This window comes from Anopheles ziemanni, chromosome 3 (genome assembly GCF_943734765.1).
Source record: "Anopheles ziemanni chromosome 3, idAnoZiCoDA_A2_x.2, whole genome shotgun sequence".
Lineage (NCBI taxonomy): Eukaryota > Metazoa > Arthropoda > Insecta > Diptera > Culicidae > Anopheles > Anopheles ziemanni.
Window position 1 is genome coordinate 81,518,792 of NC_080706.1, and position 20,527 is coordinate 81,539,318.

Sequence of the window (20,527 nt, forward strand, 5' to 3'; positions counted from 1 at the left end):
CATTTGCAGTGCTTTCGAGAAATCCGGGGATCCGTGACACCCGAGCGATTACGCCGGTTAGAAAGTCGGCTCATGAGCGCGCACCTCGATGGCGTGGGCTCGAATCAAAACCATGACCGAAACCTCGCCTTATACGAAAAGACTGACTATACACGTACACAAAGGGAAAAAATCTAGTAAGCCTTTAACACTTTGACGGCCGCACAATTCACGGTGTCGCAACGCTTTGCGACCGGTGCGTTTGCACTAGTTCCTCAGTATCTGGCCGCCCTGTTTGATAATTCTTTTTCAATCTTTATAAGAATTTACGAACGAACAGCAACACGCCCTGTGAAATTTGTTATTTTTTTTACATCCAGTAGTCTGTGGTGCTTATTTGGTGACAGCGTTGACAGCACACCAAAATGATGTGATCGGATGCAAACTGAAACGGAGCCATTACATCTATAGATGTACCCGGCCGTCAGAGTTAGGGTAGGCATGACCACCGTTGGTCGTTACGCCAAGACGAGGAATCCGAATGTGGAAAATTCGTGCTCATACGAAAATTTACCACAGAACCTTTCCGTGTCCTGATAAACCGATGATTTTGTAACAGCAGATTCAGTCCCAAATCTTAAACTATCGCGGACTTTTTTTTATCTTATACGAAAATATTAAATTCTGCTTGCTGCTTGCTTGGCTACAGTACTAAGAATAATTTTTTAAATGTTCGTCCATGTTATAATTATTTAGCAGTGCTCGAATCAAAGGAAAATGAATCGCATTTACCGATATCGTTTACCATGAACTCTATCATCATACTTTGAACTTCCTGCAGATTCTTTCCTATTGCTACTACTGCTACTGGTACTGGCGTACACATCCTTCGCTCGATCTCGTTCCCGTTCACGTTCACGTTCCCGGTAACGGGAACTGGAAGTGCTGTCTCTAGTCCGATCACGATCGTAGTCTCGTTCACGTTCCCGATCGTCACGGGTCCCTCGATCGCGATCATGATCACGCCCATGGCCCCGTTCACTATCGCGTCCCCTTTCCCGATGCTCCCGATGGTCACGTTCGTGCGAAAGTTGCGTTCTTTCCCTTCCTAGTTCCTTCTTCTCGCGGTGATCGCGGCCATCCCTGCTCCGGTCGCGATCGCGATCGTATCGATCATAACCGGCGGATTCCCCAGTGCTGGTATGTCTGCTCGCGGCAGCCGGAGATCCAAGAAGATCATATTTACTGGTACGTGAACTGGAAGCTGCTCCCGGGGACACGGAGCGCTCCGAAGAGTATCGATAGCGTGATGCAATCCGGTCCATCGACGATTGTTCCTCGTCGGAGGAACTGGTGGACATCCGACGTTTTGACGATTTTGAACCTGGAGAAATGGATGTCCTTCTTCTTTTGTGTTTTCTTAAGCTGTGACAAGGGAAAATTTTCAAAATCAAAGCATGATCAACAACCCAGAAACTGCCTTTACTTACCTATCCTCGCTTGGACTGCGCTTGGTAGCTTTCCTCGAGCGATTGTCCTCATCCGAAGCAGGCCAATTCTGCTCTTCACGACCTTTATGGCGCAGTTCCTTCTCCATTTCCTTTATCAGCTTCATCCGGTAGCTATCGATCTCTTCGTGCATCGTCCAACCGGTGCGCACCGGCCGTGAACCGGACTCGAATTCGTCCTGATACTGGACGATTTTTACCTCTATTTCACGCAACCGTAACCGTCGAAGCTCGTCCTGGTCTGGTGCGCCATTCCCGTCGTCGTCCCGATCGTCATCGTCGTCTTCACTGTAGGTGTTGCCATACTTCCGGCCCATCGAACCACCCGAATTTTGAAGTGAAATTTTCGGTGGCTCCGGTACAACCGGATCTAGTGTATCCCATTTGCTGGTGGTGACCGCTTGGGCTTCAATTTGTGATGCATCAACCGATTCCCATTTGGACGGGATAAATGAGCCACTGCCCGGTTTCCCTTTTTTCGAACTAGCTCGTCCCCCGCCTTCACCTGTCGCCCCGATGGAGCTGACTCGACTTCCCAAAGATTCCAGAGTACCGCCCAACTCATCCGCCGCGTTGTCCAAGGGAATACCGTCGATATCATCGTCCGCCAGAGGCATACCATCGATGTCATCCTCATCGCTGTAGATGTCATGTTTTATCAGTGGGGTTCGATTTTCTTCACTTGCCATTCCACACAGCATGGCACTTTTAAGCAGTGCCGCCCCGTCCAGCGGAATCCCATCGAGATCTTCGTCTTCCTTCTCCTCTTCCGGTTCCTCTTCCGGTTGTTTTTCGACCTAAGTAAATAAATTAAAATTAGTTGAAAGGTCCGAACATCAGAACCTTCCAACCCTAGCTCACCGGTTGAATTCCAAGAAAAGTGTGCTGCAACTTCAAAAGAAACTCCCTCGGATAGATCGTCCATTCTTCCCAAGCGCGAAACACACCCATCACGCGGCTCTTGAATCCTTCCGCCTTCAGTCGACTGTCCAGCTGCATGTAGTACCCGTTCAGATTGCGAAATATGTCGAGCAGATTCTTTTCCATCGCTTTACGAAAAAAGCTAGCGTTTTGCACCTTCACGGCGGAGTTGTGTAAAATGTCTGAGATGAGATACAGCCGGGCGACCTTCTTTTTTACGAGCGTATCGTTCGAAGACAACGCCTCGGTTATGCATTCGCAGATTTCCTCTGCCGCATCAGCGTGCTCGATGCAGAAGATCATGGCATCGGCGATCTTTTGCCTCTCCGGGGTAAGATGACGGATAAGATCTTCCAAACGATCTCGTTGTCTAGATGGTTTACAAGAAAATAGAAATATTATTTTTATCTCTTCGTGTTTCCTTTCCGGTGCAAAATGCAACACTACATACGCTAGGGATAAATTTCCTTTATTCGTCTCGATACCCTCTTCATCCGCGAGCAACTCATCGGGCATGCCCTGGGTGTAGAAATTAATCGGCGGCGGTTTCCAAATCGAGCCATTCTTGAACATACGAAACTCTTTCGTACGCCAATCACCCGGCGTATCACCTTGAAGCAAAGAAAACAACTTCCACCGGTAGTAAATGTGCGCCGGGCTTTCGTTTTCAAACAGAAACCTATTAAAAAAAAAACAAATAGTTAAAAACTAATATTCAAGGACCGAATCTTTGATCTTGCAAGTATTTACTTGTACATAGGATTATCCATTTCTCGCGTCATAATGAGCGCTTCAAACATTGGTCCTTCGCGGATTACAAACTCCACCATACGATGGATGAGCATTAGCAGATGTCTTTCGGTAGGTATGACAACCTTTACAACGGATTTCACCAACACACTGTCCATCCGTTCCTTCAGCTCCGGCTCCGACATGTACGCTACGGAGGTCATCTTCGGAATGTTGTCCGTATCCGATGGATGAGGTTGTGCATTGAACGGTAACCCGGACGGTGGCGGAGGTAGTGTGTAAGCGAGCAGCTTCGGTGGGATGTAGATGGGATGCGTCATTATTGGGACGGATTTGCCCCAGCCAAGCTTCATCTCGTATCCCATCACATCGCGCCCGTTCAGTGCGCGTAGGGCTCGTTCGGCATCGCGCCGGCTCATGTACGCCACGAAACCACAGTTTCTACCACGCATTTTCTCCTCCTCGGACCGGGGCCACATGATTTTAATGCTCGCCAGTGGCCCATACTTGCCGAAAAGCTCCATCAACGCTTGCTCAGATATCTGCAATTAGGTATCAATCGGTTAAAAAAGGAACTTCTGCAATCGACTTTCGATCGGAATCGAACCTTTGGATTCAGATTGCCCAAATATAAGTTGGTCGTGTTGGGGTCACCGTTGTCGAATGAACCCGATTCGGTTTCCTTGTACACTGGATCCGACTCGGCCGAGCTTGTTCCGGGCAGCATCGAGCGGGCCATATGTTTGTACTTGTGCCGCTCTTCGCGTTCCTCCTGAATCTGTCGGAGCTCTTCTTTGAAAATCTCAAGATTGCTCTTTTTCTTCTCTTGGTTTCTTTTCTTTCCCAGGGCAACATCTTTCCGATTCTCGCTCGCTACCATTTTCACGTAATCCATCGATTTTTCCTGGTCTGACTCGAGGCGGGACTGGGGTTTGTACAGCTTTCCCCTGTCGCGTGTATCTTCCTCTATGGGAAACAAACAAACATCTTATTAGTCCCGACTCGCGAGAAAGTAAAAGATTCTTTACTACTTACTCCTCGAACCAGCATCGTACGTTCCTGCCTTTACCCATACTTTAGATATTTTCGAGGGTGCTTCTTGAAATGTCTCAACAAACTCTTTAAATGCCTTGAATTTTCAACACAGATTAGCTGCGGCCTGTACATTCGCGGTGGAGGCGTCCAACTTACATGAGCCGCAGCAGCTTCATCCTCACGTTTCTTTTGCTCCTCGAGTTCCTTGCGCGATAGCGGTCGTTTCCCCATGGCTGTTGCTGCAAAACTGTTCGCGTAGGATCCTAATTTTCATTCGAAAATAAGAGTTTTACGCACCGCACCGCACAGAACTGCACTGTATTGTAAATATGAAAATGGTGGATCTGTGATGTGAAAATTTTGACAGCATTTTTTCTTATTGGATTTGTGCTGTCAAAACATAGCGCCGCAGCCGTTGGCCGAGTGCCTTTAGTTTTTGTTACCAATTGACGTAAACAATAGCAGGTGCAGTGACGAAAACAATCGATGCGTTTACGTTTAGTGTGTTGAGATCAGTCGCAGTGAAATCTTTATCGAGGCAGGTTGCAACTTCCCGCAATAGTGCATTTAACCATGGCCAGTGAACAGTCGACCAGTCCTGATTACACACACCTGGTCGATGCGGATTCTAAGAACAAAACAGATGTAAAGTGTGACCATTGTGGTTCGGTTATGCTAAAACCAGCGAATGCCGAATTCACAACTGTTCAGGTAACAACATTACTATGCAGGCTACATCCAGCAACTTCGTGTACATCAATGCCAACAACCTCGTGTTTGTGTGTTTCAGTACGAACTTCCGCTGGCCCGGCAGAAGCGACAAAACGCCGACAAAGAGGAAGACTTTACGAGGGAAACACTGAAACACTTCTGGATGGTGAAGGACATGTTCACGTTCGAAAACATCGGCTTCAGTAATACGGTCAACAATCGGAAGTATTTGATCTGTGCCGACTGTGAGATCGGTCCGGTAGGGTATCATGATTTGGAAACCAAACAGTGCTACGTTGCTCTTGGGCGAGTAAAACACGAATAAATCAACGCTTGCTGTGTTGAAAATGTATTAAATATATCTCACTATGAACAGAGACAAGACTGTGCCTAGTTTTTTTTCGAAATTTGTGTTGCTTCTTCAAGAAAAGGTCCACCAAGGAAACAAACGTGGATCGACTGCATGGTCGTTCGAGGGTTCACTAGACCACAGGGACTAGACCTAGAAAGATTGGTAATCAAAGTCGGAGAACATTAGAGTCGGTAACTTTTTAGGATTATAATTATTTTAAACACGCATTAATCGATTCACTTATTCGTTTTAGCTGTTTCTGTTTTTATAAAGTATCTTTACACTGCTTGTACATATTCACTTACTGTAATAGAAACAAAGAGCAAATTACAGGCCAAGGTTTCTCCTCAGTTTGTCTGCAGATCGGTGATGGACAAATCTGTAGGTCTGGTAGCTTCGACAATTGTACTTTAGCTGCTATGGCCTTTCACAAAGATCAACAATAAAAGCGAAAAAAATAAAGAAAGCATATTGTAGCGGTATATTTAGCCGGTAGCCGTTGGCTTTAGCCCGAATGCTATATGTGCATGCTTGAATGAAAGCAGCTTGTGCTTCCTTGACGAAATATGGCTGCGTACCCTACTACACTACCGCAATCTGTACAATTTCCGCTTCATGGTAAAAGGCTGTGTACTTTTATTTTTGAATCACCAAAAATACACATCTGGTATTTTTGAAACACATTTCTTCCAGTACTTTTATAGAAATGAACCATCAAAGTGATTTCGTTGTCAGACTAAAAACTAAACTAAAAATTTTTCAAGCGTTCGAAAGTAGCTAAACGCGTAACGAAGTACTAAGCGAGTTTGGTTTAATCAATCCAACTTATAACAGAATTATTAGGAACCAAGATTTGATCAAATCACACGAAATCTATGATACTGGCTTAACTGGCCTGTTTTTCCAAATGTTTACCTTTCCAAACATTAGTTTACAAGATAAGATTCAGTCACTCGTCACCAATAATTGAAGCATACTGCTTGCTTCCAAGGTAATACGAATACGGAAATATGGTAATACAGAAATATTCATTAAACTTGCTTAAACTGCTTCTTATATTTTTTTCCATAAACCCTTTTGTCGAAATTGTTGACCATTGAAGTGATATGTTCACCCAGTGATGCATCTGGAAAGTTTCGACCATTCGATAAAGGAATCGTTTATAACTTAAAACGTACCATTCGTAAGGACGTAAGCAGGCATGCGCTTGCCTGCCGGGATAGAATGATATAGCCTGACATAGACATGCTTCGTGCGATAAAGTCTGCTAGAGTTATGGGTCATAATCAATATAGCTACCACCATAAACTGCTTCGAAAAGGCCGGGTTCCGTAGTATAACAATGAAACAAAACCTAGAAATAGCCATATCGGAGCAGGATCGAGCAACGCCGATTGGTCGAATCTTGTGTCCAAACTAAATAAACAATGCAATCCTATGCCCGGTCTTTGAAGATGGGACAGACTTCGATGGAGACGACGATTAATATGTCACGGAAGATAGAAGACCAGTCTTGGCGTCTCAAGCGTTGCAAGCACTCGAAACACTCCATAGATATTTTGTAAAGTCTAGGCTTTACCAACATTGAAAGTTGTGTTTTCGAAGTGTTTTCTTCAACCCATATGGTTTGTTACACTTTTCAAATGGTAGGATTTCTTTCTCGAAACCGCGGATTTTTTTTCTATGAAATCACGAACACCGGTACACGTGTATGATTAGTTTTCCAGTAGATAACACGAATTTATTGTAAGTCCTTTCGTGTCAACCGGTGAAAGAGAACGGATGTTAGCTGTTCTCCCCTGTCCGACGCTGATGGGGCACCATCATGTGCCACATTGTTGGGCTATAGCGGACCCAACAACGCAACCCATGCGGCAAGCTACGGCCCCAGTACAAACACAATACACTACAGATTTGCACCACACACTGCGGCCACCAACACACCACACCAGCGCCGGAACATTCCGGCAATCACACCGAACGAAAAACTCGCCATATCTCTTCCCCCTTCTTTTCGTCGTCGCACGCACGCATTTTACTTCAGTGGGTGTGTGTATTGTTATTTAGAAACGGAGCTTCTGGAAGAACCACTTGTTCTTGCCAGTCTTGTGTCGCTCCTCGAACTTCATACGGATCTGGTGGCGAGCCTTCTTCCGCTTGGCCGGATCTTTCAGCTCCGCGGCGGAAACTTTGCTGTCTAGGCTCACGTCTGGAACGCTGTAACGCGTTGGCATCAGATGGTTGTAGTTAAGCATCTGCGGGGGTAGGGAAAAGAATAACAAAATGTCAATTAGTAACAAGAACCTACTCCATTGGGCCCCGCGACAAGATGGGCACACGTCACGAACGATTCACTTACCCTGATGAATGGCTTGATCTTGCAGCGCTTGTGGAGGCGCTCCTTGCTCATTTTTCGTGAAACACGACGTGGGTAGCGATCGATACCGGCGACCAGAGCCTGACCGAACTGCTTGTCAGGGGTGCCGTCGTCGAACGTCTTCATGATGATAGCCTTGCGACCGGCGTACCGTCCTCCAAGGACGAGTACCACCTTTCCAGATTTCATAATCTTACCCATCTTGGCCTGGAAGATCGAAACGAAACCGAACTAAATTAACTTTCTATTCGACGCCGACACTGCGGGTGGCAAATCGTGCGAAATCGAACGGAAGTCCATGCCGAAACTGACAGCTTATCGAACCGTCCACACAATCCATCGCATCAACCACAACATGGGAGTTATTTCGACGGTTTTTACAACCAAATACCATCCAAATGGTATCTCCATCGATGGTTCGCAGTCCGGAGGTTCATTTTCTGCCAGTTTATCACAATTTTCGCACGATTTTACACACTTTTCCGTAAAGTTTTGTATCGAATTTACTTACGTAGTGAAATGCGTTCACTGTCGCTGCAATGGCCGACCGGAAAAAGAACTAGTAAGGGATAGCAAACGTTGACGTTTGTCAGTTGTGTCAAAACGTGTTGGTAGAATCGGGGTTCGGAAGATTCGTAGATTCGATCCCTAGACGGAATCTAAAAATTCGAATCCGATCTGACGGATTCTAAAGATTCGAATCCCATCTGTCGGATTATAAATACAGTAGGTCCTCGCAGTACGCTATACGATATACGCGAATTCGCAATACAGGTGAACATCGATTATCCGGGGGTGTCGGGACCGGTAGGTCCCCGGATAATCGAATTCCACGAATAATCGAACATATATTAAAATACGTTTATAATACCTGGTTTGAGTCTCGGTTAGTTCATTTTTGACCAGCTACAGTTAGTTGATTAATCATAAAAAATGTTTGAATTATTTTCATATGGTTATTTTTATTGCTTTTTTCGGTCCGACAAATTTTAGTTGACACTATTCCTAAAAAAATGTTGTGAAACAGCCTAATATTCATGGAAATATTTCAACCCGGTTGCGCAGTTGTCAGTTGCAAGACACCCGGATAATCCGCCCCCCGGTTAATCTGGCCCCGGATAATCGACGTCTGACTGTACGCAATTTTTTACAACTGACAGCTCATAGCGTTGCTTGAGTTCTGACTAGTCAATGTTACTTTGAATGATGTAGAATGAAGTTTTTAATATGCTCTTTTTAACAAAGATATAATTATGCAATGTAAGAAATGGAACACTTATTAGTGATTTGGATAGAATATATGTTAAATAAGCGGTTCCCTCTCACTGTCAACTCTTCAATATGAAGTATAAACGATATGGCAGAGGAAATCCGCAATACGTGAAAATTCGATATACGCTATTGCGTTCGGTCCCAAACATTCGCGTACTGCGGGGACCAACTGTATTTGTTTCGATTAGGATTCGCTTCAGATTTGATTGGTTTGGGACTCGATTTGATTCGATTCAGACTTGATGTTTTGAGTCAAATTAGTCACATAACGAGTCGATCTAAAGACAATGTAATCGATTTCAATTTACTCAAATCGAACACTGGGTAGAATGCCCAAGGAGAACCGCGCTGCACTCTCCTACCAAAGGTTTACATGTCTACCAAAAAAACACCTTGTTCTTGTATTTTTGGTAGGCTTTCTTGACATTTACCCCTCATAACCTACCAAAGGTGTATTTTAGGTAGGCATGTACACCTCAATCGCGTATTTTTAATAATAATATATTATCGTCCGGTTTCGGAAGGCGATCAGGCGAAACATCCAGAAATGGTCCCCCTCCTCTGGTTCGTGCTGGCAAACAGCGACCACGGATCGTAGCAGGCTCCTTCGATGTACGATGTGCAGCACCACTCTGTCATGGCCAGTGACAGAAACGACGCGGCTAGCCATTTTTTCGCTTTTTTCAAAGGTGTTGTTTACCTTTTGTATGGGATTGCGTCGAGAAATCTGACAGTTTTTGTCGTTTCCGTCCTCCCAATTAAAATACCCTCAATTGATTGGTTTATATCGAGACGATGTCGCGACTGTTAGTTGGATTGGGAATCGGATTTGGGGATTCGATTTACCCACCACTAGGAACGAAGCTGACAACGGGCCACGGTTACTTAAACTAAGCTACTAGCTTAAATTCCATCCGTTGGAAAATGCAATATTGCAAACTTCGGTTCGATGGGAAATAACGGTAGTCAAGAGAAGGCAGAGAACAGGAAACAATTATTCAGAGGGGTCTTAAAATTATTAAATAAATAAATAAATAAACGGTACATATGTACCGTATATATATTTGCTGAGGCAGGGCAAATGAAACATTTCACGTCGTCATCAAGGTTACTTGAACCGAGCTGCTTCGTTCCAGTAACCTTGATTGTTGCAGAGCTACCAACTGGACAGCGTGTGATCGGATCGGCCATCGGCGGCCGATCAACTACAGGATGTGCAGGATCACGAGGATACGTGAACGTTTCTTCAACCTGAGCATTATTAATGTGCACAGCCCGCACCTTGGGAGCAGCGATGACGACAAAGACGCTTTTTATACGCAGCTGGAAAGGGAGTACGACCGCTGCCCACAACACGATATGAAGATCGTCATCGGAGACCTAAATGCTCAGGTTGGGCGAGAGGAGGCCTATAGACCTACGATTGGAAGCTTTAGTATCCACCAGTTAACCAACGACAACGGCCTCCGGCTCATAAACTTCGCATCCTCGAGGCACATGAATATCTGTAGCACCTTCTTCCAGCACAAACCTTGTTTCAGCTACACCTGGAAATCACCACAACAAACATATTCCCAAATAGACCACGTTCTAATAGACGTAGTTGGTGATTCTGAACAAGATTGTTGATTTTTGAAACAGTTTCGTACGTTTTTGAAGCTGGGGGCCCCTAGAACGAGGTTGGCCTCAGTTCCACTTGACCATCTCACTTTATTGCCGATACCAATAAAACCGTTACACTGAAAAAAATCTCAAAGACGAGCGGATGCACTCACAGAAACTAAACTTTTCATACTGATCAAGAAAATGTAAAGGTTTAAAAAAATGTTGAACTCGATCCGCTTTCCCCCTCCCTTCTCTACTACCCGATTCCCGTTACTCTCTTTGGATAGAGGTGTGTCTGATATAATCTTTTTTATTGGTACAACGACCGACTTCGGTCATGCGTGCCCCGTAATCTAGGGACTTCTTTGCATCCACTTAATCCTTAACTCGTACCAAAACAGATTGTCCACAGGACGAAAACCATGTTTTACTCAGTTTAGCACCAGCGCCATGACGAAGTAGCAGTGCATTTGCGCAAATGTTGCCAAAGGAGTATCCCGGTGGACCGTTGAACGGGTCTTAGACAGGGAAAAGGTTGGATAACTAACCTCAAAGGTATCTAATGGTCAGTTTGGACTCGGACCAGTGGTCAGTTTGGACTCAGACGGTTATTGAATCGGTAGATAAGTACAAGGCGACGCTCTTAGATAATGGTTTGCAATCACTGCTTGATGCTCTCTTGGTGTACTGTAGCGTTAAGTTCTTTCGAAGGTATGCCGCTTGCGGAATGAGCGCGCATATGTAAATCAGTAAATCAGTCATTGACGGCGAACGTAAAGTCTAAATTCAAACAAACGTACGTATCTTTTCGAGTATTCTTTTGAAAAGAAGAATAACTCGTTTGGAAAATGGATACATGAAAAACGTATTCGTTTAACGAAAACATGCTAAACGCCATGCCGATATCAGTACAACTTAATAAAATTAGTTTTTGGAAGCGATGATTTTATAGGTAAAAAAATCTGCAATAACACGACGAACTACATTACAACCATATTGAAATGATATCTTTGAAAACGCATGCTGTAAGGTAACTTCTTCGAACGTGGGCATGACCGAAGACGATCGGTAGGCTAAAAAGACGAAGAAGAAGGAGAAGTCCAACATATATTACAACCATATTCTTTAATTTATTTTTATATTATACTTCGATCACTATTAGTATCAGGAATTAGAGTAAAATATGTCATAAAAACTAAAAATGCCATTCAATGCTTCATATATAGTTACTGTACTGTACATCAGCAATATTGCTGCTTCTTCCGGTAAAGGTAGAACCATTTCCGACTAAAGAGTCACGTTTGAATAGTCGGGTTCGTTGTCTCCGCGCACATATACTGGCCCATGCTTGGCCATGTACTTTTTGATAAATTCTCTCGCCTTCGTTTTTACCGAGTCCGTCACCTCCAGCACGTGCACCGTATTGTCGCAGTGCTTAAGTTCCTTTACCATTACGAAATGGGTGAGCTGTTTAAACGATTTGGAAGAGCAACGAATGGTTAATTTCGAATTTGTTGGGCTGTCGTAATACTAGCACACTACTTACCTTTCTGGCCAGATGCTTAAAATCATCGGTGTTGGTAATGCGACCCAACGGACAACTCTCCTTCCGATAGGCACTCAAATGCTGTACTATAACGCCGGCAATTTCCACTCGGAACTTTTCCTTGATTTTCTTCGCCTCTTCACTGTTCACATCGCCCTTGCTCGATTTCTTCCTCTTTGCTAGCTTCGACGATGATGGACCGGCAACGTCCCCACCCGATCCGCTGGATGTTCCACCCGCAGCATTCTCGTGCGTTTCTTCTCCCGGTTGTTTACGCTTCTTGCCCAGCCGCTGTTGAACCTTCTTCCACTCTTCGTACGGGGAGATCTTTTTCTTCTTCGTCAGTATGTCCAACTCATCGACGATACACTTGTCCTCGACGATCTTGTGCGACACGACAAGATCGTCGTCCATCAGTGAGCTATCGCCAACCCCAACGCCGACCCCAACACCAGCTCCACCGGCCACATCCGACGAGGCAGCAATCGCCCCGAGCGAGGGTTTATCCAGCGGACCACTGAACGGACTGTCCGCGAGCGTTTTGTCGAACATGCTTCGAGCGCGCAGCCGTTTCGCTTCTTCCTTACGCTTTCGGAGCTTCTCTTTCGTTTCCTTGTAGCGTTTCATTTCCATCTGCCCATACTGTTTGTCTTCCTCCGTACGTGGCTGTAAACCGAATATGATTTGTAAAATTAAATGTTTGCTTCAAAGCCACCTGGAATCAATTACTTACGCTGATAATACGTGTTTGAACCAGCTTTGAACTGTGCTTCTTTTTCCGTCTCGGTGGCAACTGCGTCGCGGCCGATTCGTCAGCATTCTGGTTGGCCGATTCGCCGAAAATTTCCTCCAGCGTTAACATTTGCGGTGATCCATCACCCGGCTCTTGCTTTGCGATCGTCTTCGACATATCTTCGTTCATATCGTCCGGTTTGGCCAAAACATCCTCTGTAAAATTGTTAGTAACATTACGCCAAGGCAGTTTAGTTAAAACGTAACTTTAATTCCAATTATCAATCGTACTTATTTTGGGTAAAAGAAGGTGGCGCAAAATGAGCTATCAGCGTATAGTGCACTGCACAATTTTAACTGAATTATGTAATTTGCTAAAAATATATGAAGCAATGGAAGATGTCTGATTATGTTTTTCAAAAGTCTAATAGAAATTTCCCAGTTCATTTCCATTTCAAATTTCCCAGTTACCTATGATCGCGATGAAGAATAGAAATTTTGGTTTAAAACTAGAATTGGTTACTTTGATCACTACGAAAACTGCAAAACGGCAAGATTATATCTTAATATAAAAAAACCAAATCACCAAAATATGGCCAACAAACAGACTAAAAACTATTCAATTTCTAATGTAGTTTTACTACCATTTAATAAAGGGAAGTTGATAATTAAAGTTGGGAAAAATTTTGGAGTATATTTCTTGAATGGACTGCGAGAAATTAATGTTTTGCTTGGAGAGGGTGGATACGATGGCTTCCGGATTGATGTGGAGATAGCAAAACCTACCCAAATTAAAGCTTGACTGCTGCTTCCTCATTTTCTTCTGCAACTGTTCCAGCTGAGCGGCCAATTCTTCCTCGCTCGAATCACACGTATCCGTTGTACTCGAGTCGGAGCTCATGGAAATGTCTTCGTCGGCAAAGGAGCCCACCGTTCCTCGACCCGGATGTTTCGGTGGTTCCCATTGCGGTACGCGATCCTTCACGTGGTAATAGTACAGACGGCCCCGCTCATCGATCGCAAAACGCCAGTAGGCGGGTAGTTTCATCATCGGTGGCAGCTCGTAGTCGTCCGGATTGGTCGACATCGGGGGCAGTTGGATCTTGAAGTACGCATGACTCGGTGGCGTCGGCAGCAAACGATCGTCCTCGGAAAAGTACTCGCCCGTTGCCGGATTCATGCGCACCGGGATGTCCATGGGGGCGGTCAGGTGCGGATTGAGCCCAAACCGAAGGCAAGCATTTTCGTGCATCATCCACATCTCCTTCTTGCGCCGTTCCGCTTCCTCGTGCGCTACCCGCATCTCGAACAGATGGCGCCGCTGCTGTTTGGACAGATTGTCCTGCTTCACTATGGGGCCATAGCAACCGGACCCGCTGCTACCCGGCGGCGGGGGTGGTCGCTTGATCTTGCTGGCCAACCCACTGCCATACGGCGCAGCTCCATCACGGTCATCCAGCGAACGGCGACGTTTCGGATCGGTTCCCCCCCGAGAGCTACGATCCCGATCCCAGCCGCGCCCGTCCCCGCGGTGACGGAGGTGTTTGTCGTCCTTCTCGTCGCCCTCGAGACCTAACGCCTGGTAGCGCATGTCCGCTTCACGCTCGTGTTCCTTCATCTGCTCGATACGCTCCTTCTTGGGGATACGGAAAACTTCCTTCAGGTTGATCCAGCTAATTAACAGTTTGCAGGAAAGGATTCGAATTTGCGTCCCGAGCCGCTGCTCTTCCGGTGCGTTTTCATCCTCCGGCTCAGGGATTTGAATGTCCGAGAGCATCACGACGCTACTGTTGGAGGCCAACGATGTGCTTCCCCCCTGTTCCGGCGCGGAAGATGCGGCGGTTGTCGCCGAAGCCGCTGCAGCAGCTGCTGCCGCTGCTGCCGCCGCTGCTTTCTCTTTGTTTTCCACCTCTTTATCGCAGGTGCTGATGATCTCCTTCAGCTTGCCCAAGTCGGCCAGTTTTAAAAGCTCGGGCATATTCTTCAGCACGTCTACACTCCCAAGGAGATCCTTTTTCACCGCTTGCTGTTCGGTGGCCTGACTACTGCTGTCACTCCCCGCCCCGTTACTATCGCTCGGGGAGCTTGTTCGGGAGATTTCCTTCGCCTCGCCGGTCGCAGCTGCCACCGACGGTTCCCTAGGTTCGTCCTTCACAGGTGCCACCGCGGCTTTCTGCACGCCGCTCTGCGAACCTGCCACTGCTTGTGATTGTGTTGTTGCCGGTTTTGTTCCCTTTTCCACCCGAGCCCACTTTTCGATCGTGTGCAGTATCTTGCTGTCCTTCAGCATGGTCTTGTTGGATATCGGCAGCCGATCAAGCGTATCGAGAATCTGTATGCGAAACTTGAGATCTTCAATCGATTCCGTGGACTCGCAAATCCACCCGTACAACAGCCGCAATCCGTGGTAATCGAGGAACAACCGGCGGCAGGGCAGCTCGCCACTCTGCAACAGCGTCAGCAATCGGCTGCGCGATTTGATGTCCTTTGCGCGCACCATCAAACGGGATAACTTGAGCGTGTGGGCCTGGTTCTTGAGTCCCGTCTTGAGCAGTTTGTTAATTTCCTCATCTAGATCCGGATCTTCATGGATCTCTAGTCGACGCTTCTTGCGAAGAATGGTTGTTCGTTTCTTGCGAGTTTTTTTTTCCTTGGCCGTAGTGACAGTAGTTGCAGAAATCGTTGCCGTTGCTGCGGCCGATTCTGCAATCTCCGCCTGTTCCGTTCCGTCCAATTTAAGCCCTTCTACTCCGGACGATCGATCGGCCGATCCGGCGGATGAGACCCCCTTTGCCGCTTTACCGAGCGTTTGATCGCTTGCACTGGCCGCTTGATCTTCCTTTAGCATGCCATCCTCTTCACTCTCCTCATCATCGTCACCTTCCTCCTCGTCATCCTCGTCATCGTCTTCATCAAAGTCCGACTCTCCTGCGCCTCCTTCACCAGTCGGCTTGGCCCCTATCCATCCACGACAGGTTTCCGCCTCACAGTAGCACTTCTGGGCCTTTCGCCCGTACCGCTGGAACTGGTAGTCGAAGGTGATCTCCTCACCGGGCAGGATGTACTTCGTGCTGAAGAACCCAATCCGCAGCTCCCCATTGACGGTCCACTTTTGCGTTTCCGCGTTCGGGTCGCACGAATGATTGATAAAGCGAGATATATTTCCCTTGGTCGTCGCATCGATGATGCCATCGCTGCGCAGTGCCATGAAGTAGTAGTGCTTGTTCTTTTCCCTCGAGTATGCCTCGGCACGCTCGTCAAACTGCGCGCCATTCAGCACCTCACCGACGTACTCCATGATGAACTCACCGGGAGCGATCGCCGTGCTCGCCTGAATGCCGAAGCCCTTCTTCTCCGTGCGAAACACCTGGCAGTGAGCGTAGTCTTGCCGCTGGAACCGCCGGTTCGTACAGCGATCACCGACGGTACAGCGCGATCCGCACTCGATCATGAGCAACCGATTGAGGCAGTCCTCGCCGCATCCCAGCTCGCCGCGTTCGATTTCCTCGTGCGTGAGAAAGCAATCACAGGTCATCTTCTTCGCTTCCTTGCTCACGATCCGGTCGCTGTGGTAGATGTTCTCACGGATCGTCTCGAATCGGCTAAGCTTTTCCTCCACATCGCGTAGGTACTCTTCGGACAGTTCGGTGTTTGCACTGTCACCCTCGTTGGCGATCACTGGCCAGGCTGGGCCACTGCCTCCACTCACACCATAACCGGTAGAACCCATTGCCGTGACTTCACCTACCGCACCGGTGCCCTCTTGAGTGACGCCCGGAACCGACGTACCATCCTTCATCACCTTCGTATCGATCGAAGCGTTCGGTTTCTTTAGCAGCCGATCTTTGTCACGCACCAAACCATGCCCACTGGTACGCTGCTTTTGCGAGCTGATTGTCTTGATGCGCGTCGAGCGCCGGATGACGCCGTCATCGACGTAGCTTTCAACCAACCGTACCAGATCGACCCGTTGCGAGTCACGATCTTCACGTTGAGGCGTTATCCCAATCGGGACGTTATACTCGATCGCATGCGGTGCATTATGGTCGGTTTGTGGTTCTCCCCTTTCCACCACGCCAGTCGGTTCATCTTCCAAATACGACAGCTCATCACACGGTGAGCTGGCCCCGCTGCGCACACCGGAGTCGACGTCCGATTGAAATCCTCCACACAGCGTTCCTTCACCGTCCGAAAGTCCCGCGACGGATTCCGATCGAAGCGTTTCGGCTTCACTGAATCTACCCTCTTCCTCCTCCTGTTCCGCTGTCACACTTTCGGCGAAAGTTAACTCAACTTCTTCTTTCAACATGCCGGGTTCTTCCACTTTTCCTAGATTTGCTGATGGCTTTTCCTCGATTTGTTGATGATGGAAAGTCGAAAAAGGTTCTTCTTTTATTTCTGCCTGCATCTGCGATGGCGGTGCGGAAAAACCTGTTGGTTCAGGCCCTGATTTCAGATGCTCCTGAATTTCGCCTATCTGTGGGGGAATGGGATCCACTTCCATTTTGTACATTTTAAGCGAAGCTTTCGTCACGATTTTCGGTTGTTCGGAGGATATTGCAACGATTGGTTCCGTTTCGCTCACCGGGGGAAGGTATTCCACGGGTTTCTCATCAATTTTCCTCTCACACATTTCAATCGTCGAGACTGGCTGTGGATCCTGCTTCATCGTTGCGGACGGTACAACTCCACCTTCTTTGGAGGATCTCTCACTTTCGCGGGAAATTTTTCTTGATTCTTTTCTATCCTTCGATTTCGATTTCTTCCCAACCGATCGATCCAAGCGATTACTCTCTTCCTGAAGGAAGGAAAATCCAGAAACGGATTTCTTTCCTTTGCTGCTCGATGCTTCGCTGCGCCCCTTTTTTTCCTCCTCTTCCACCAAGGAGCGTTTTGTCTTGTGTGAGCTGCTTCCCGAATCGGATTTTCGTACCGCATTCGTGTCGGAGAAGGTTGACTTCGACGAACTCTTACCGTGCCGATGATGGTGCTGCTGCTGATGATGTTCCTTTCGGTGCGAGGAAGAGGAGGACGATGAATCCTCCCGATCCTTCACGTCCCGCCGGCGAGAGGATGATTCTTCCAACGATTTCCGTGCAACAATCGGCTGCATCTCGAGCGCCTGCAGTTCGCTATCGAAACACTTCTTGGGCTTATCCGGACGCGGCGGGTGTACGATGGAAGACCGTTTTTTACTGGCAGCATGAAGCGACAACGCTACTTTTTCAGGTTCCACCATCTTTTTGCCCACCATTTCCTGATCCGCCACCTCTGTGGTAGGTTCGGAAGCAGAAGTCGTTTTATCGACGTTCTCTCTATGATCTCTTTCCGCTTTATGGCGTTTTTCAATACTACGATCCTTCGACGCTGGACTTCGCTTACGAATTTCTTCATCGGTGCGTTTCCGATCCTTCTTGCGTTCACGAGAACCCGCTCCATCATCGCGAGACGACTTATCTGACGATGAACGATGTTTGCTAGTAGTGGTGGATGATTCCTTAAAAGACCTATCCCTTCCGGACCTACTCGTCGTCGAGCTCGTGTCACCAGCCTTTCCCGACTCACGTTTATCTCGTTTCGGAGTTTCCTCCTTCGGCGCTAGCTTCTCACGAAGGAGTAATTCTTCCGTTGGTGATTTTTTCTCGGGTGTCCCGGTGGGTTGCGGAGGCAAATCCGCGGGCACCGGTTTTGCTTCAGGAATCGATTTCGCTGACGTTTCTTCTATCGACAAAGTAGGCTGCTTTAAAACTTCTTCTGCTGCTGGTTCCGTTGTTTCTGGCGCAACTTCTGTTGCTTGATCAACGGAAGTGTGTGCCTTCTCCATGGCAACCAGAGCTTCGATTGCGATATGTTCCGCGCACAATCTACTTTCATTTTGTAGCGCGTCGTTTACTTCGTTCTTAGCAATCTCTGCCGGAACATGATCCAACGGCGGCACCGATTCGTGATATTCTGTTTCGCTTATGACAACTTCTTGAATCTCATCCAAGTGCTCTTCGATAATCTCCACTTGCTCGGTACAAGCATCCGGTGCTGGGTCCATCTTCTTTTCTTCAATTAATGCCGGTTCCGCTTGTGGGATCGTAGCATTTTCGACCTCTTCGACCACCGGCAGCACATCGATTTCATCGTCGATGTTCACGTGGGTATCTCTGCCAGACACTTCATGATCTGCAAATTTTCTCGCTGCACCACGCCCACGCCCTCCACGTACTCCGCGACCACCACGGCTACCGGGACCACCACGACTGCCACGACCACCTCGTGATCCACGTCCGCCGCGACTACCACGACCTCCGCGTCCCCGTGTCGATACGGGCTTCACTGATTCTACCATCGTGTGCACGCCTTCCATGGCCGATGGATCGTTAATTATTTCATCGGCTTGCAGTACAATTATGTCGGCATCTTCCACCGCATCCGCCAAACTATGCTGTATTGGTAACGGCGGGTGTGTTTCTTCATCGTCCGCCATAGCCAAAGCCCCAGAATTACGTGTAGTTTTGTACGACCGCTTGATGAATGTGGATCCTGCCGGACGTTCCGGTGTTCCAGTAGGTGTTCCACGAGGCTTGCGTCCTCTCCCTCCAGATGCAATCGCTTTTAAGGGTATCGAGATGGCCTGCTCGGTAGTTTCCTGTGAACTCGAGCTGGGACTTGTGGGAATGCATGAAAAACTGTCGTCATCACCAAACACGGCTCCATCGATTTTGAGCGCTATCAATGAATTATTTCGTTCCTCCGGGTTTGGCAGTTGGATTGTTTCATCAGACGGATCCACGGCAGCGATATCGAGGGACGTTACAACTTTCTTCTTTCGACCTCTCTTTGCACCGTTTCCTCTGGAAGCAACTCCCGTTGTGAAGTCGCCCGAGTCCCGTTGCTGTCTGTGACTGGTTCCACCGACTGCGACCGTTCCCATCAGTCCCTGCTGCAAACCGCTCGTCGATGGTACAGCGACCCTCGGTGATCTGCCGCTAGAATAGGTACGTACGGGCTGTCGTACGAAGAAGAACGAAGATGATGAATCCGACGAATCTTCCGATTCCCCCACAGTGCTGCTGCGCGCAAGCGAAGCCGTGTACATTACCTGAGTCATCAGCATCGGTGTGTCGACTACGAAATCACGGAATTTATTCGTCGCCTTTACCTGCCGTTTCGATTTTCTCGTACCGGCCAGCTCTTCCTCGATCAAAATGCTCGCGTCATCATCCTCCGTCACGGTCAAAACGGATGCCTCTTCGTAGCCCGCCGACGGTGCTTCCTCCGACACGGCACATATCGTTTCCTCCATCACTTCCACCTCCTCCGATACTTCGATCGGAAGAATGCCGCTCATCGTGTCTTCTTCCTCCACCACCAACGTGTCGAACCCTTCCAACGATTTACTGGTTTCTTCATCTAAAATCTCTATCATTTCCACCACTTGATCGTCCGTAGAGCAACCGCCCTCGGTGGACTGCGATGTTTCACCATCCAGCACCGGTGAATCGCTCGCTGGCACGAAACTGCGTGCGCCTCGTCCTCGTCCCCTTCCACGACCCACCCCACGACCCCTTCTCCCCCGTCCACGTCCCACACTCACAAATTGCTGCATTTCTTCCTGCACCGGAGTACCCGAAGCTGATCTTCCGCCACTATCCGATGATTCCTCGATGGCCGCACTTGATCCAACCAACTTTATCCCACCCACATTCGACGTCCCACCTCGTTTTCTTCCCATCCTGTATCGTAGAAGA

The 20,527-nt window shown here is 47.7% G+C and overlaps 4 protein-coding genes across 5 annotated transcripts; 1 reads left to right on the top strand and 3 right to left on the bottom strand.

Moving 5' to 3' along the window:
• Positions 1–676: 676 nt before the first annotated feature.
• Positions 677–4,513, bottom strand: LOC131289867 (U2 snRNP-associated SURP motif-containing protein). The gene is made up of 9 exons (XM_058319204.1): positions 4,350–4,513; positions 4,194–4,287; positions 3,766–4,124; positions 3,159–3,700; positions 2,860–3,087; positions 2,349–2,778; positions 2,041–2,284; positions 1,470–1,959; positions 677–1,404 (listed from the first exon to the last, which is right to left on the bottom strand). Exons 1-9 carry the CDS (start codon positions 4,422–4,424, stop codon positions 768–770), a joined length of 3,099 nt encoding a protein of 1,032 aa, XP_058175187.1. The 5' UTR covers positions 4,425–4,513; the 3' UTR covers positions 677–767.
• A 150-nt stretch (positions 4,514–4,663) lies between these two features.
• LOC131288134 (guanine nucleotide exchange factor MSS4 homolog) lies at positions 4,664–5,289 on the top strand. Its single transcript, XM_058317245.1, has 2 exons — positions 4,664–4,904; positions 4,984–5,289. The coding sequence occupies exons 1-2, from the start codon at positions 4,767–4,769 to the stop codon at positions 5,227–5,229; spliced, it is 384 nt and encodes a 127-aa protein (XP_058173228.1). The 5' UTR covers positions 4,664–4,766; the 3' UTR covers positions 5,230–5,289.
• Positions 5,290–6,971: 1,682 nt separating this feature from the next.
• Positions 6,972–8,243, bottom strand: LOC131289924 (large ribosomal subunit protein eL27). Of its 2 annotated transcripts, XM_058319272.1 has the most exons (3): positions 8,145–8,243; positions 7,616–7,840; positions 6,972–7,511 (listed from the first exon to the last, which is right to left on the bottom strand). In XM_058319272.1, exons 2-3 carry the CDS (start codon positions 7,832–7,834, stop codon positions 7,320–7,322), a joined length of 411 nt encoding a protein of 136 aa, XP_058175255.1. In that variant the 5' UTR covers positions 7,835–7,840; positions 8,145–8,243; the 3' UTR covers positions 6,972–7,319. The 2 variants fall into 2 exon arrangements, with proteins under 2 accessions (XP_058175255.1, XP_058175256.1); XM_058319273.1 differs by lacking the exon at positions 8,145–8,243 and having other exon boundaries at positions 7,616–7,843.
• Positions 8,244–11,661: 3,418 nt separating this feature from the next.
• LOC131285609 (probable histone-lysine N-methyltransferase CG1716) lies at positions 11,662–20,511 on the bottom strand. The gene is made up of 6 exons (XM_058314470.1): positions 19,879–20,511; positions 16,861–19,785; positions 13,575–16,809; positions 12,790–13,004; positions 12,057–12,722; positions 11,662–11,977 (listed from the first exon to the last, which is right to left on the bottom strand). Exons 1-6 carry the CDS (start codon positions 20,509–20,511, stop codon positions 11,798–11,800), a joined length of 7,854 nt encoding a protein of 2,617 aa, XP_058170453.1. The 3' UTR covers positions 11,662–11,797.
• Positions 20,512–20,527: the final 16 nt, after the last annotated feature.

Bases quoted from the DNA above. Each gene is read 5' to 3' on its own strand.
- LOC131289867 (XM_058319204.1), bottom strand. From the start codon at position 4,424: ATGGGGAAACGACCGCTATCGCGCAAGGAACTCGAGGAGCAAAAGAAA. The intron at 2,779-2,859 runs GTATGTAGTGTT...TAAACCATCTAG, and splicing joins AAAGGAAATTTATCCCTAGC to ACAACGAGATCGTTTGGAAG. The intron at 1,960-2,040 runs GTACTCTGGAAT...GTTCGAAAAAAG, and splicing joins CGCGGCGGATGAGTTGGGCG to GGAAACCGGGCAGTGGCTCA.
- LOC131288134 (XM_058317245.1), top strand. From the start codon at position 4,767: ATGGCCAGTGAACAGTCGACCAGTCCTGATTACACACACCTGGTCGAT. The intron at 4,905-4,983 runs GTAACAACATTA...TGTGTGTTTCAG, and splicing joins CCGAATTCACAACTGTTCAG to TACGAACTTCCGCTGGCCCG.
- LOC131289924 (XM_058319272.1), bottom strand. From the start codon at position 7,834: ATGGGTAAGATTATGAAATCTGGAAAGGTGGTACTCGTCCTTGGAGGA. The intron at 7,512-7,615 runs GTAAGTGAATCG...CTACCCCCGCAG, and splicing joins AGATCAAGCCATTCATCAGG to ATGCTTAACTACAACCATCT.
- LOC131285609 (XM_058314470.1), bottom strand. From the start codon at position 20,511: ATGGGAAGAAAACGAGGTGGGACGTCGAATGTGGGTGGGATAAAGTTG. The intron at 16,810-16,860 runs GTGGAAAGGGGA...CATGCGATCGAG, and splicing joins AAGATGAACCGACTGGCGTG to TATAACGTCCCGATTGGGAT. The intron at 13,005-13,574 runs GTAGGTTTTGCT...ACAATTTTACAG, and splicing joins GCAGTCAAGCTTTAATTTGG to AGGATGTTTTGGCCAAACCG.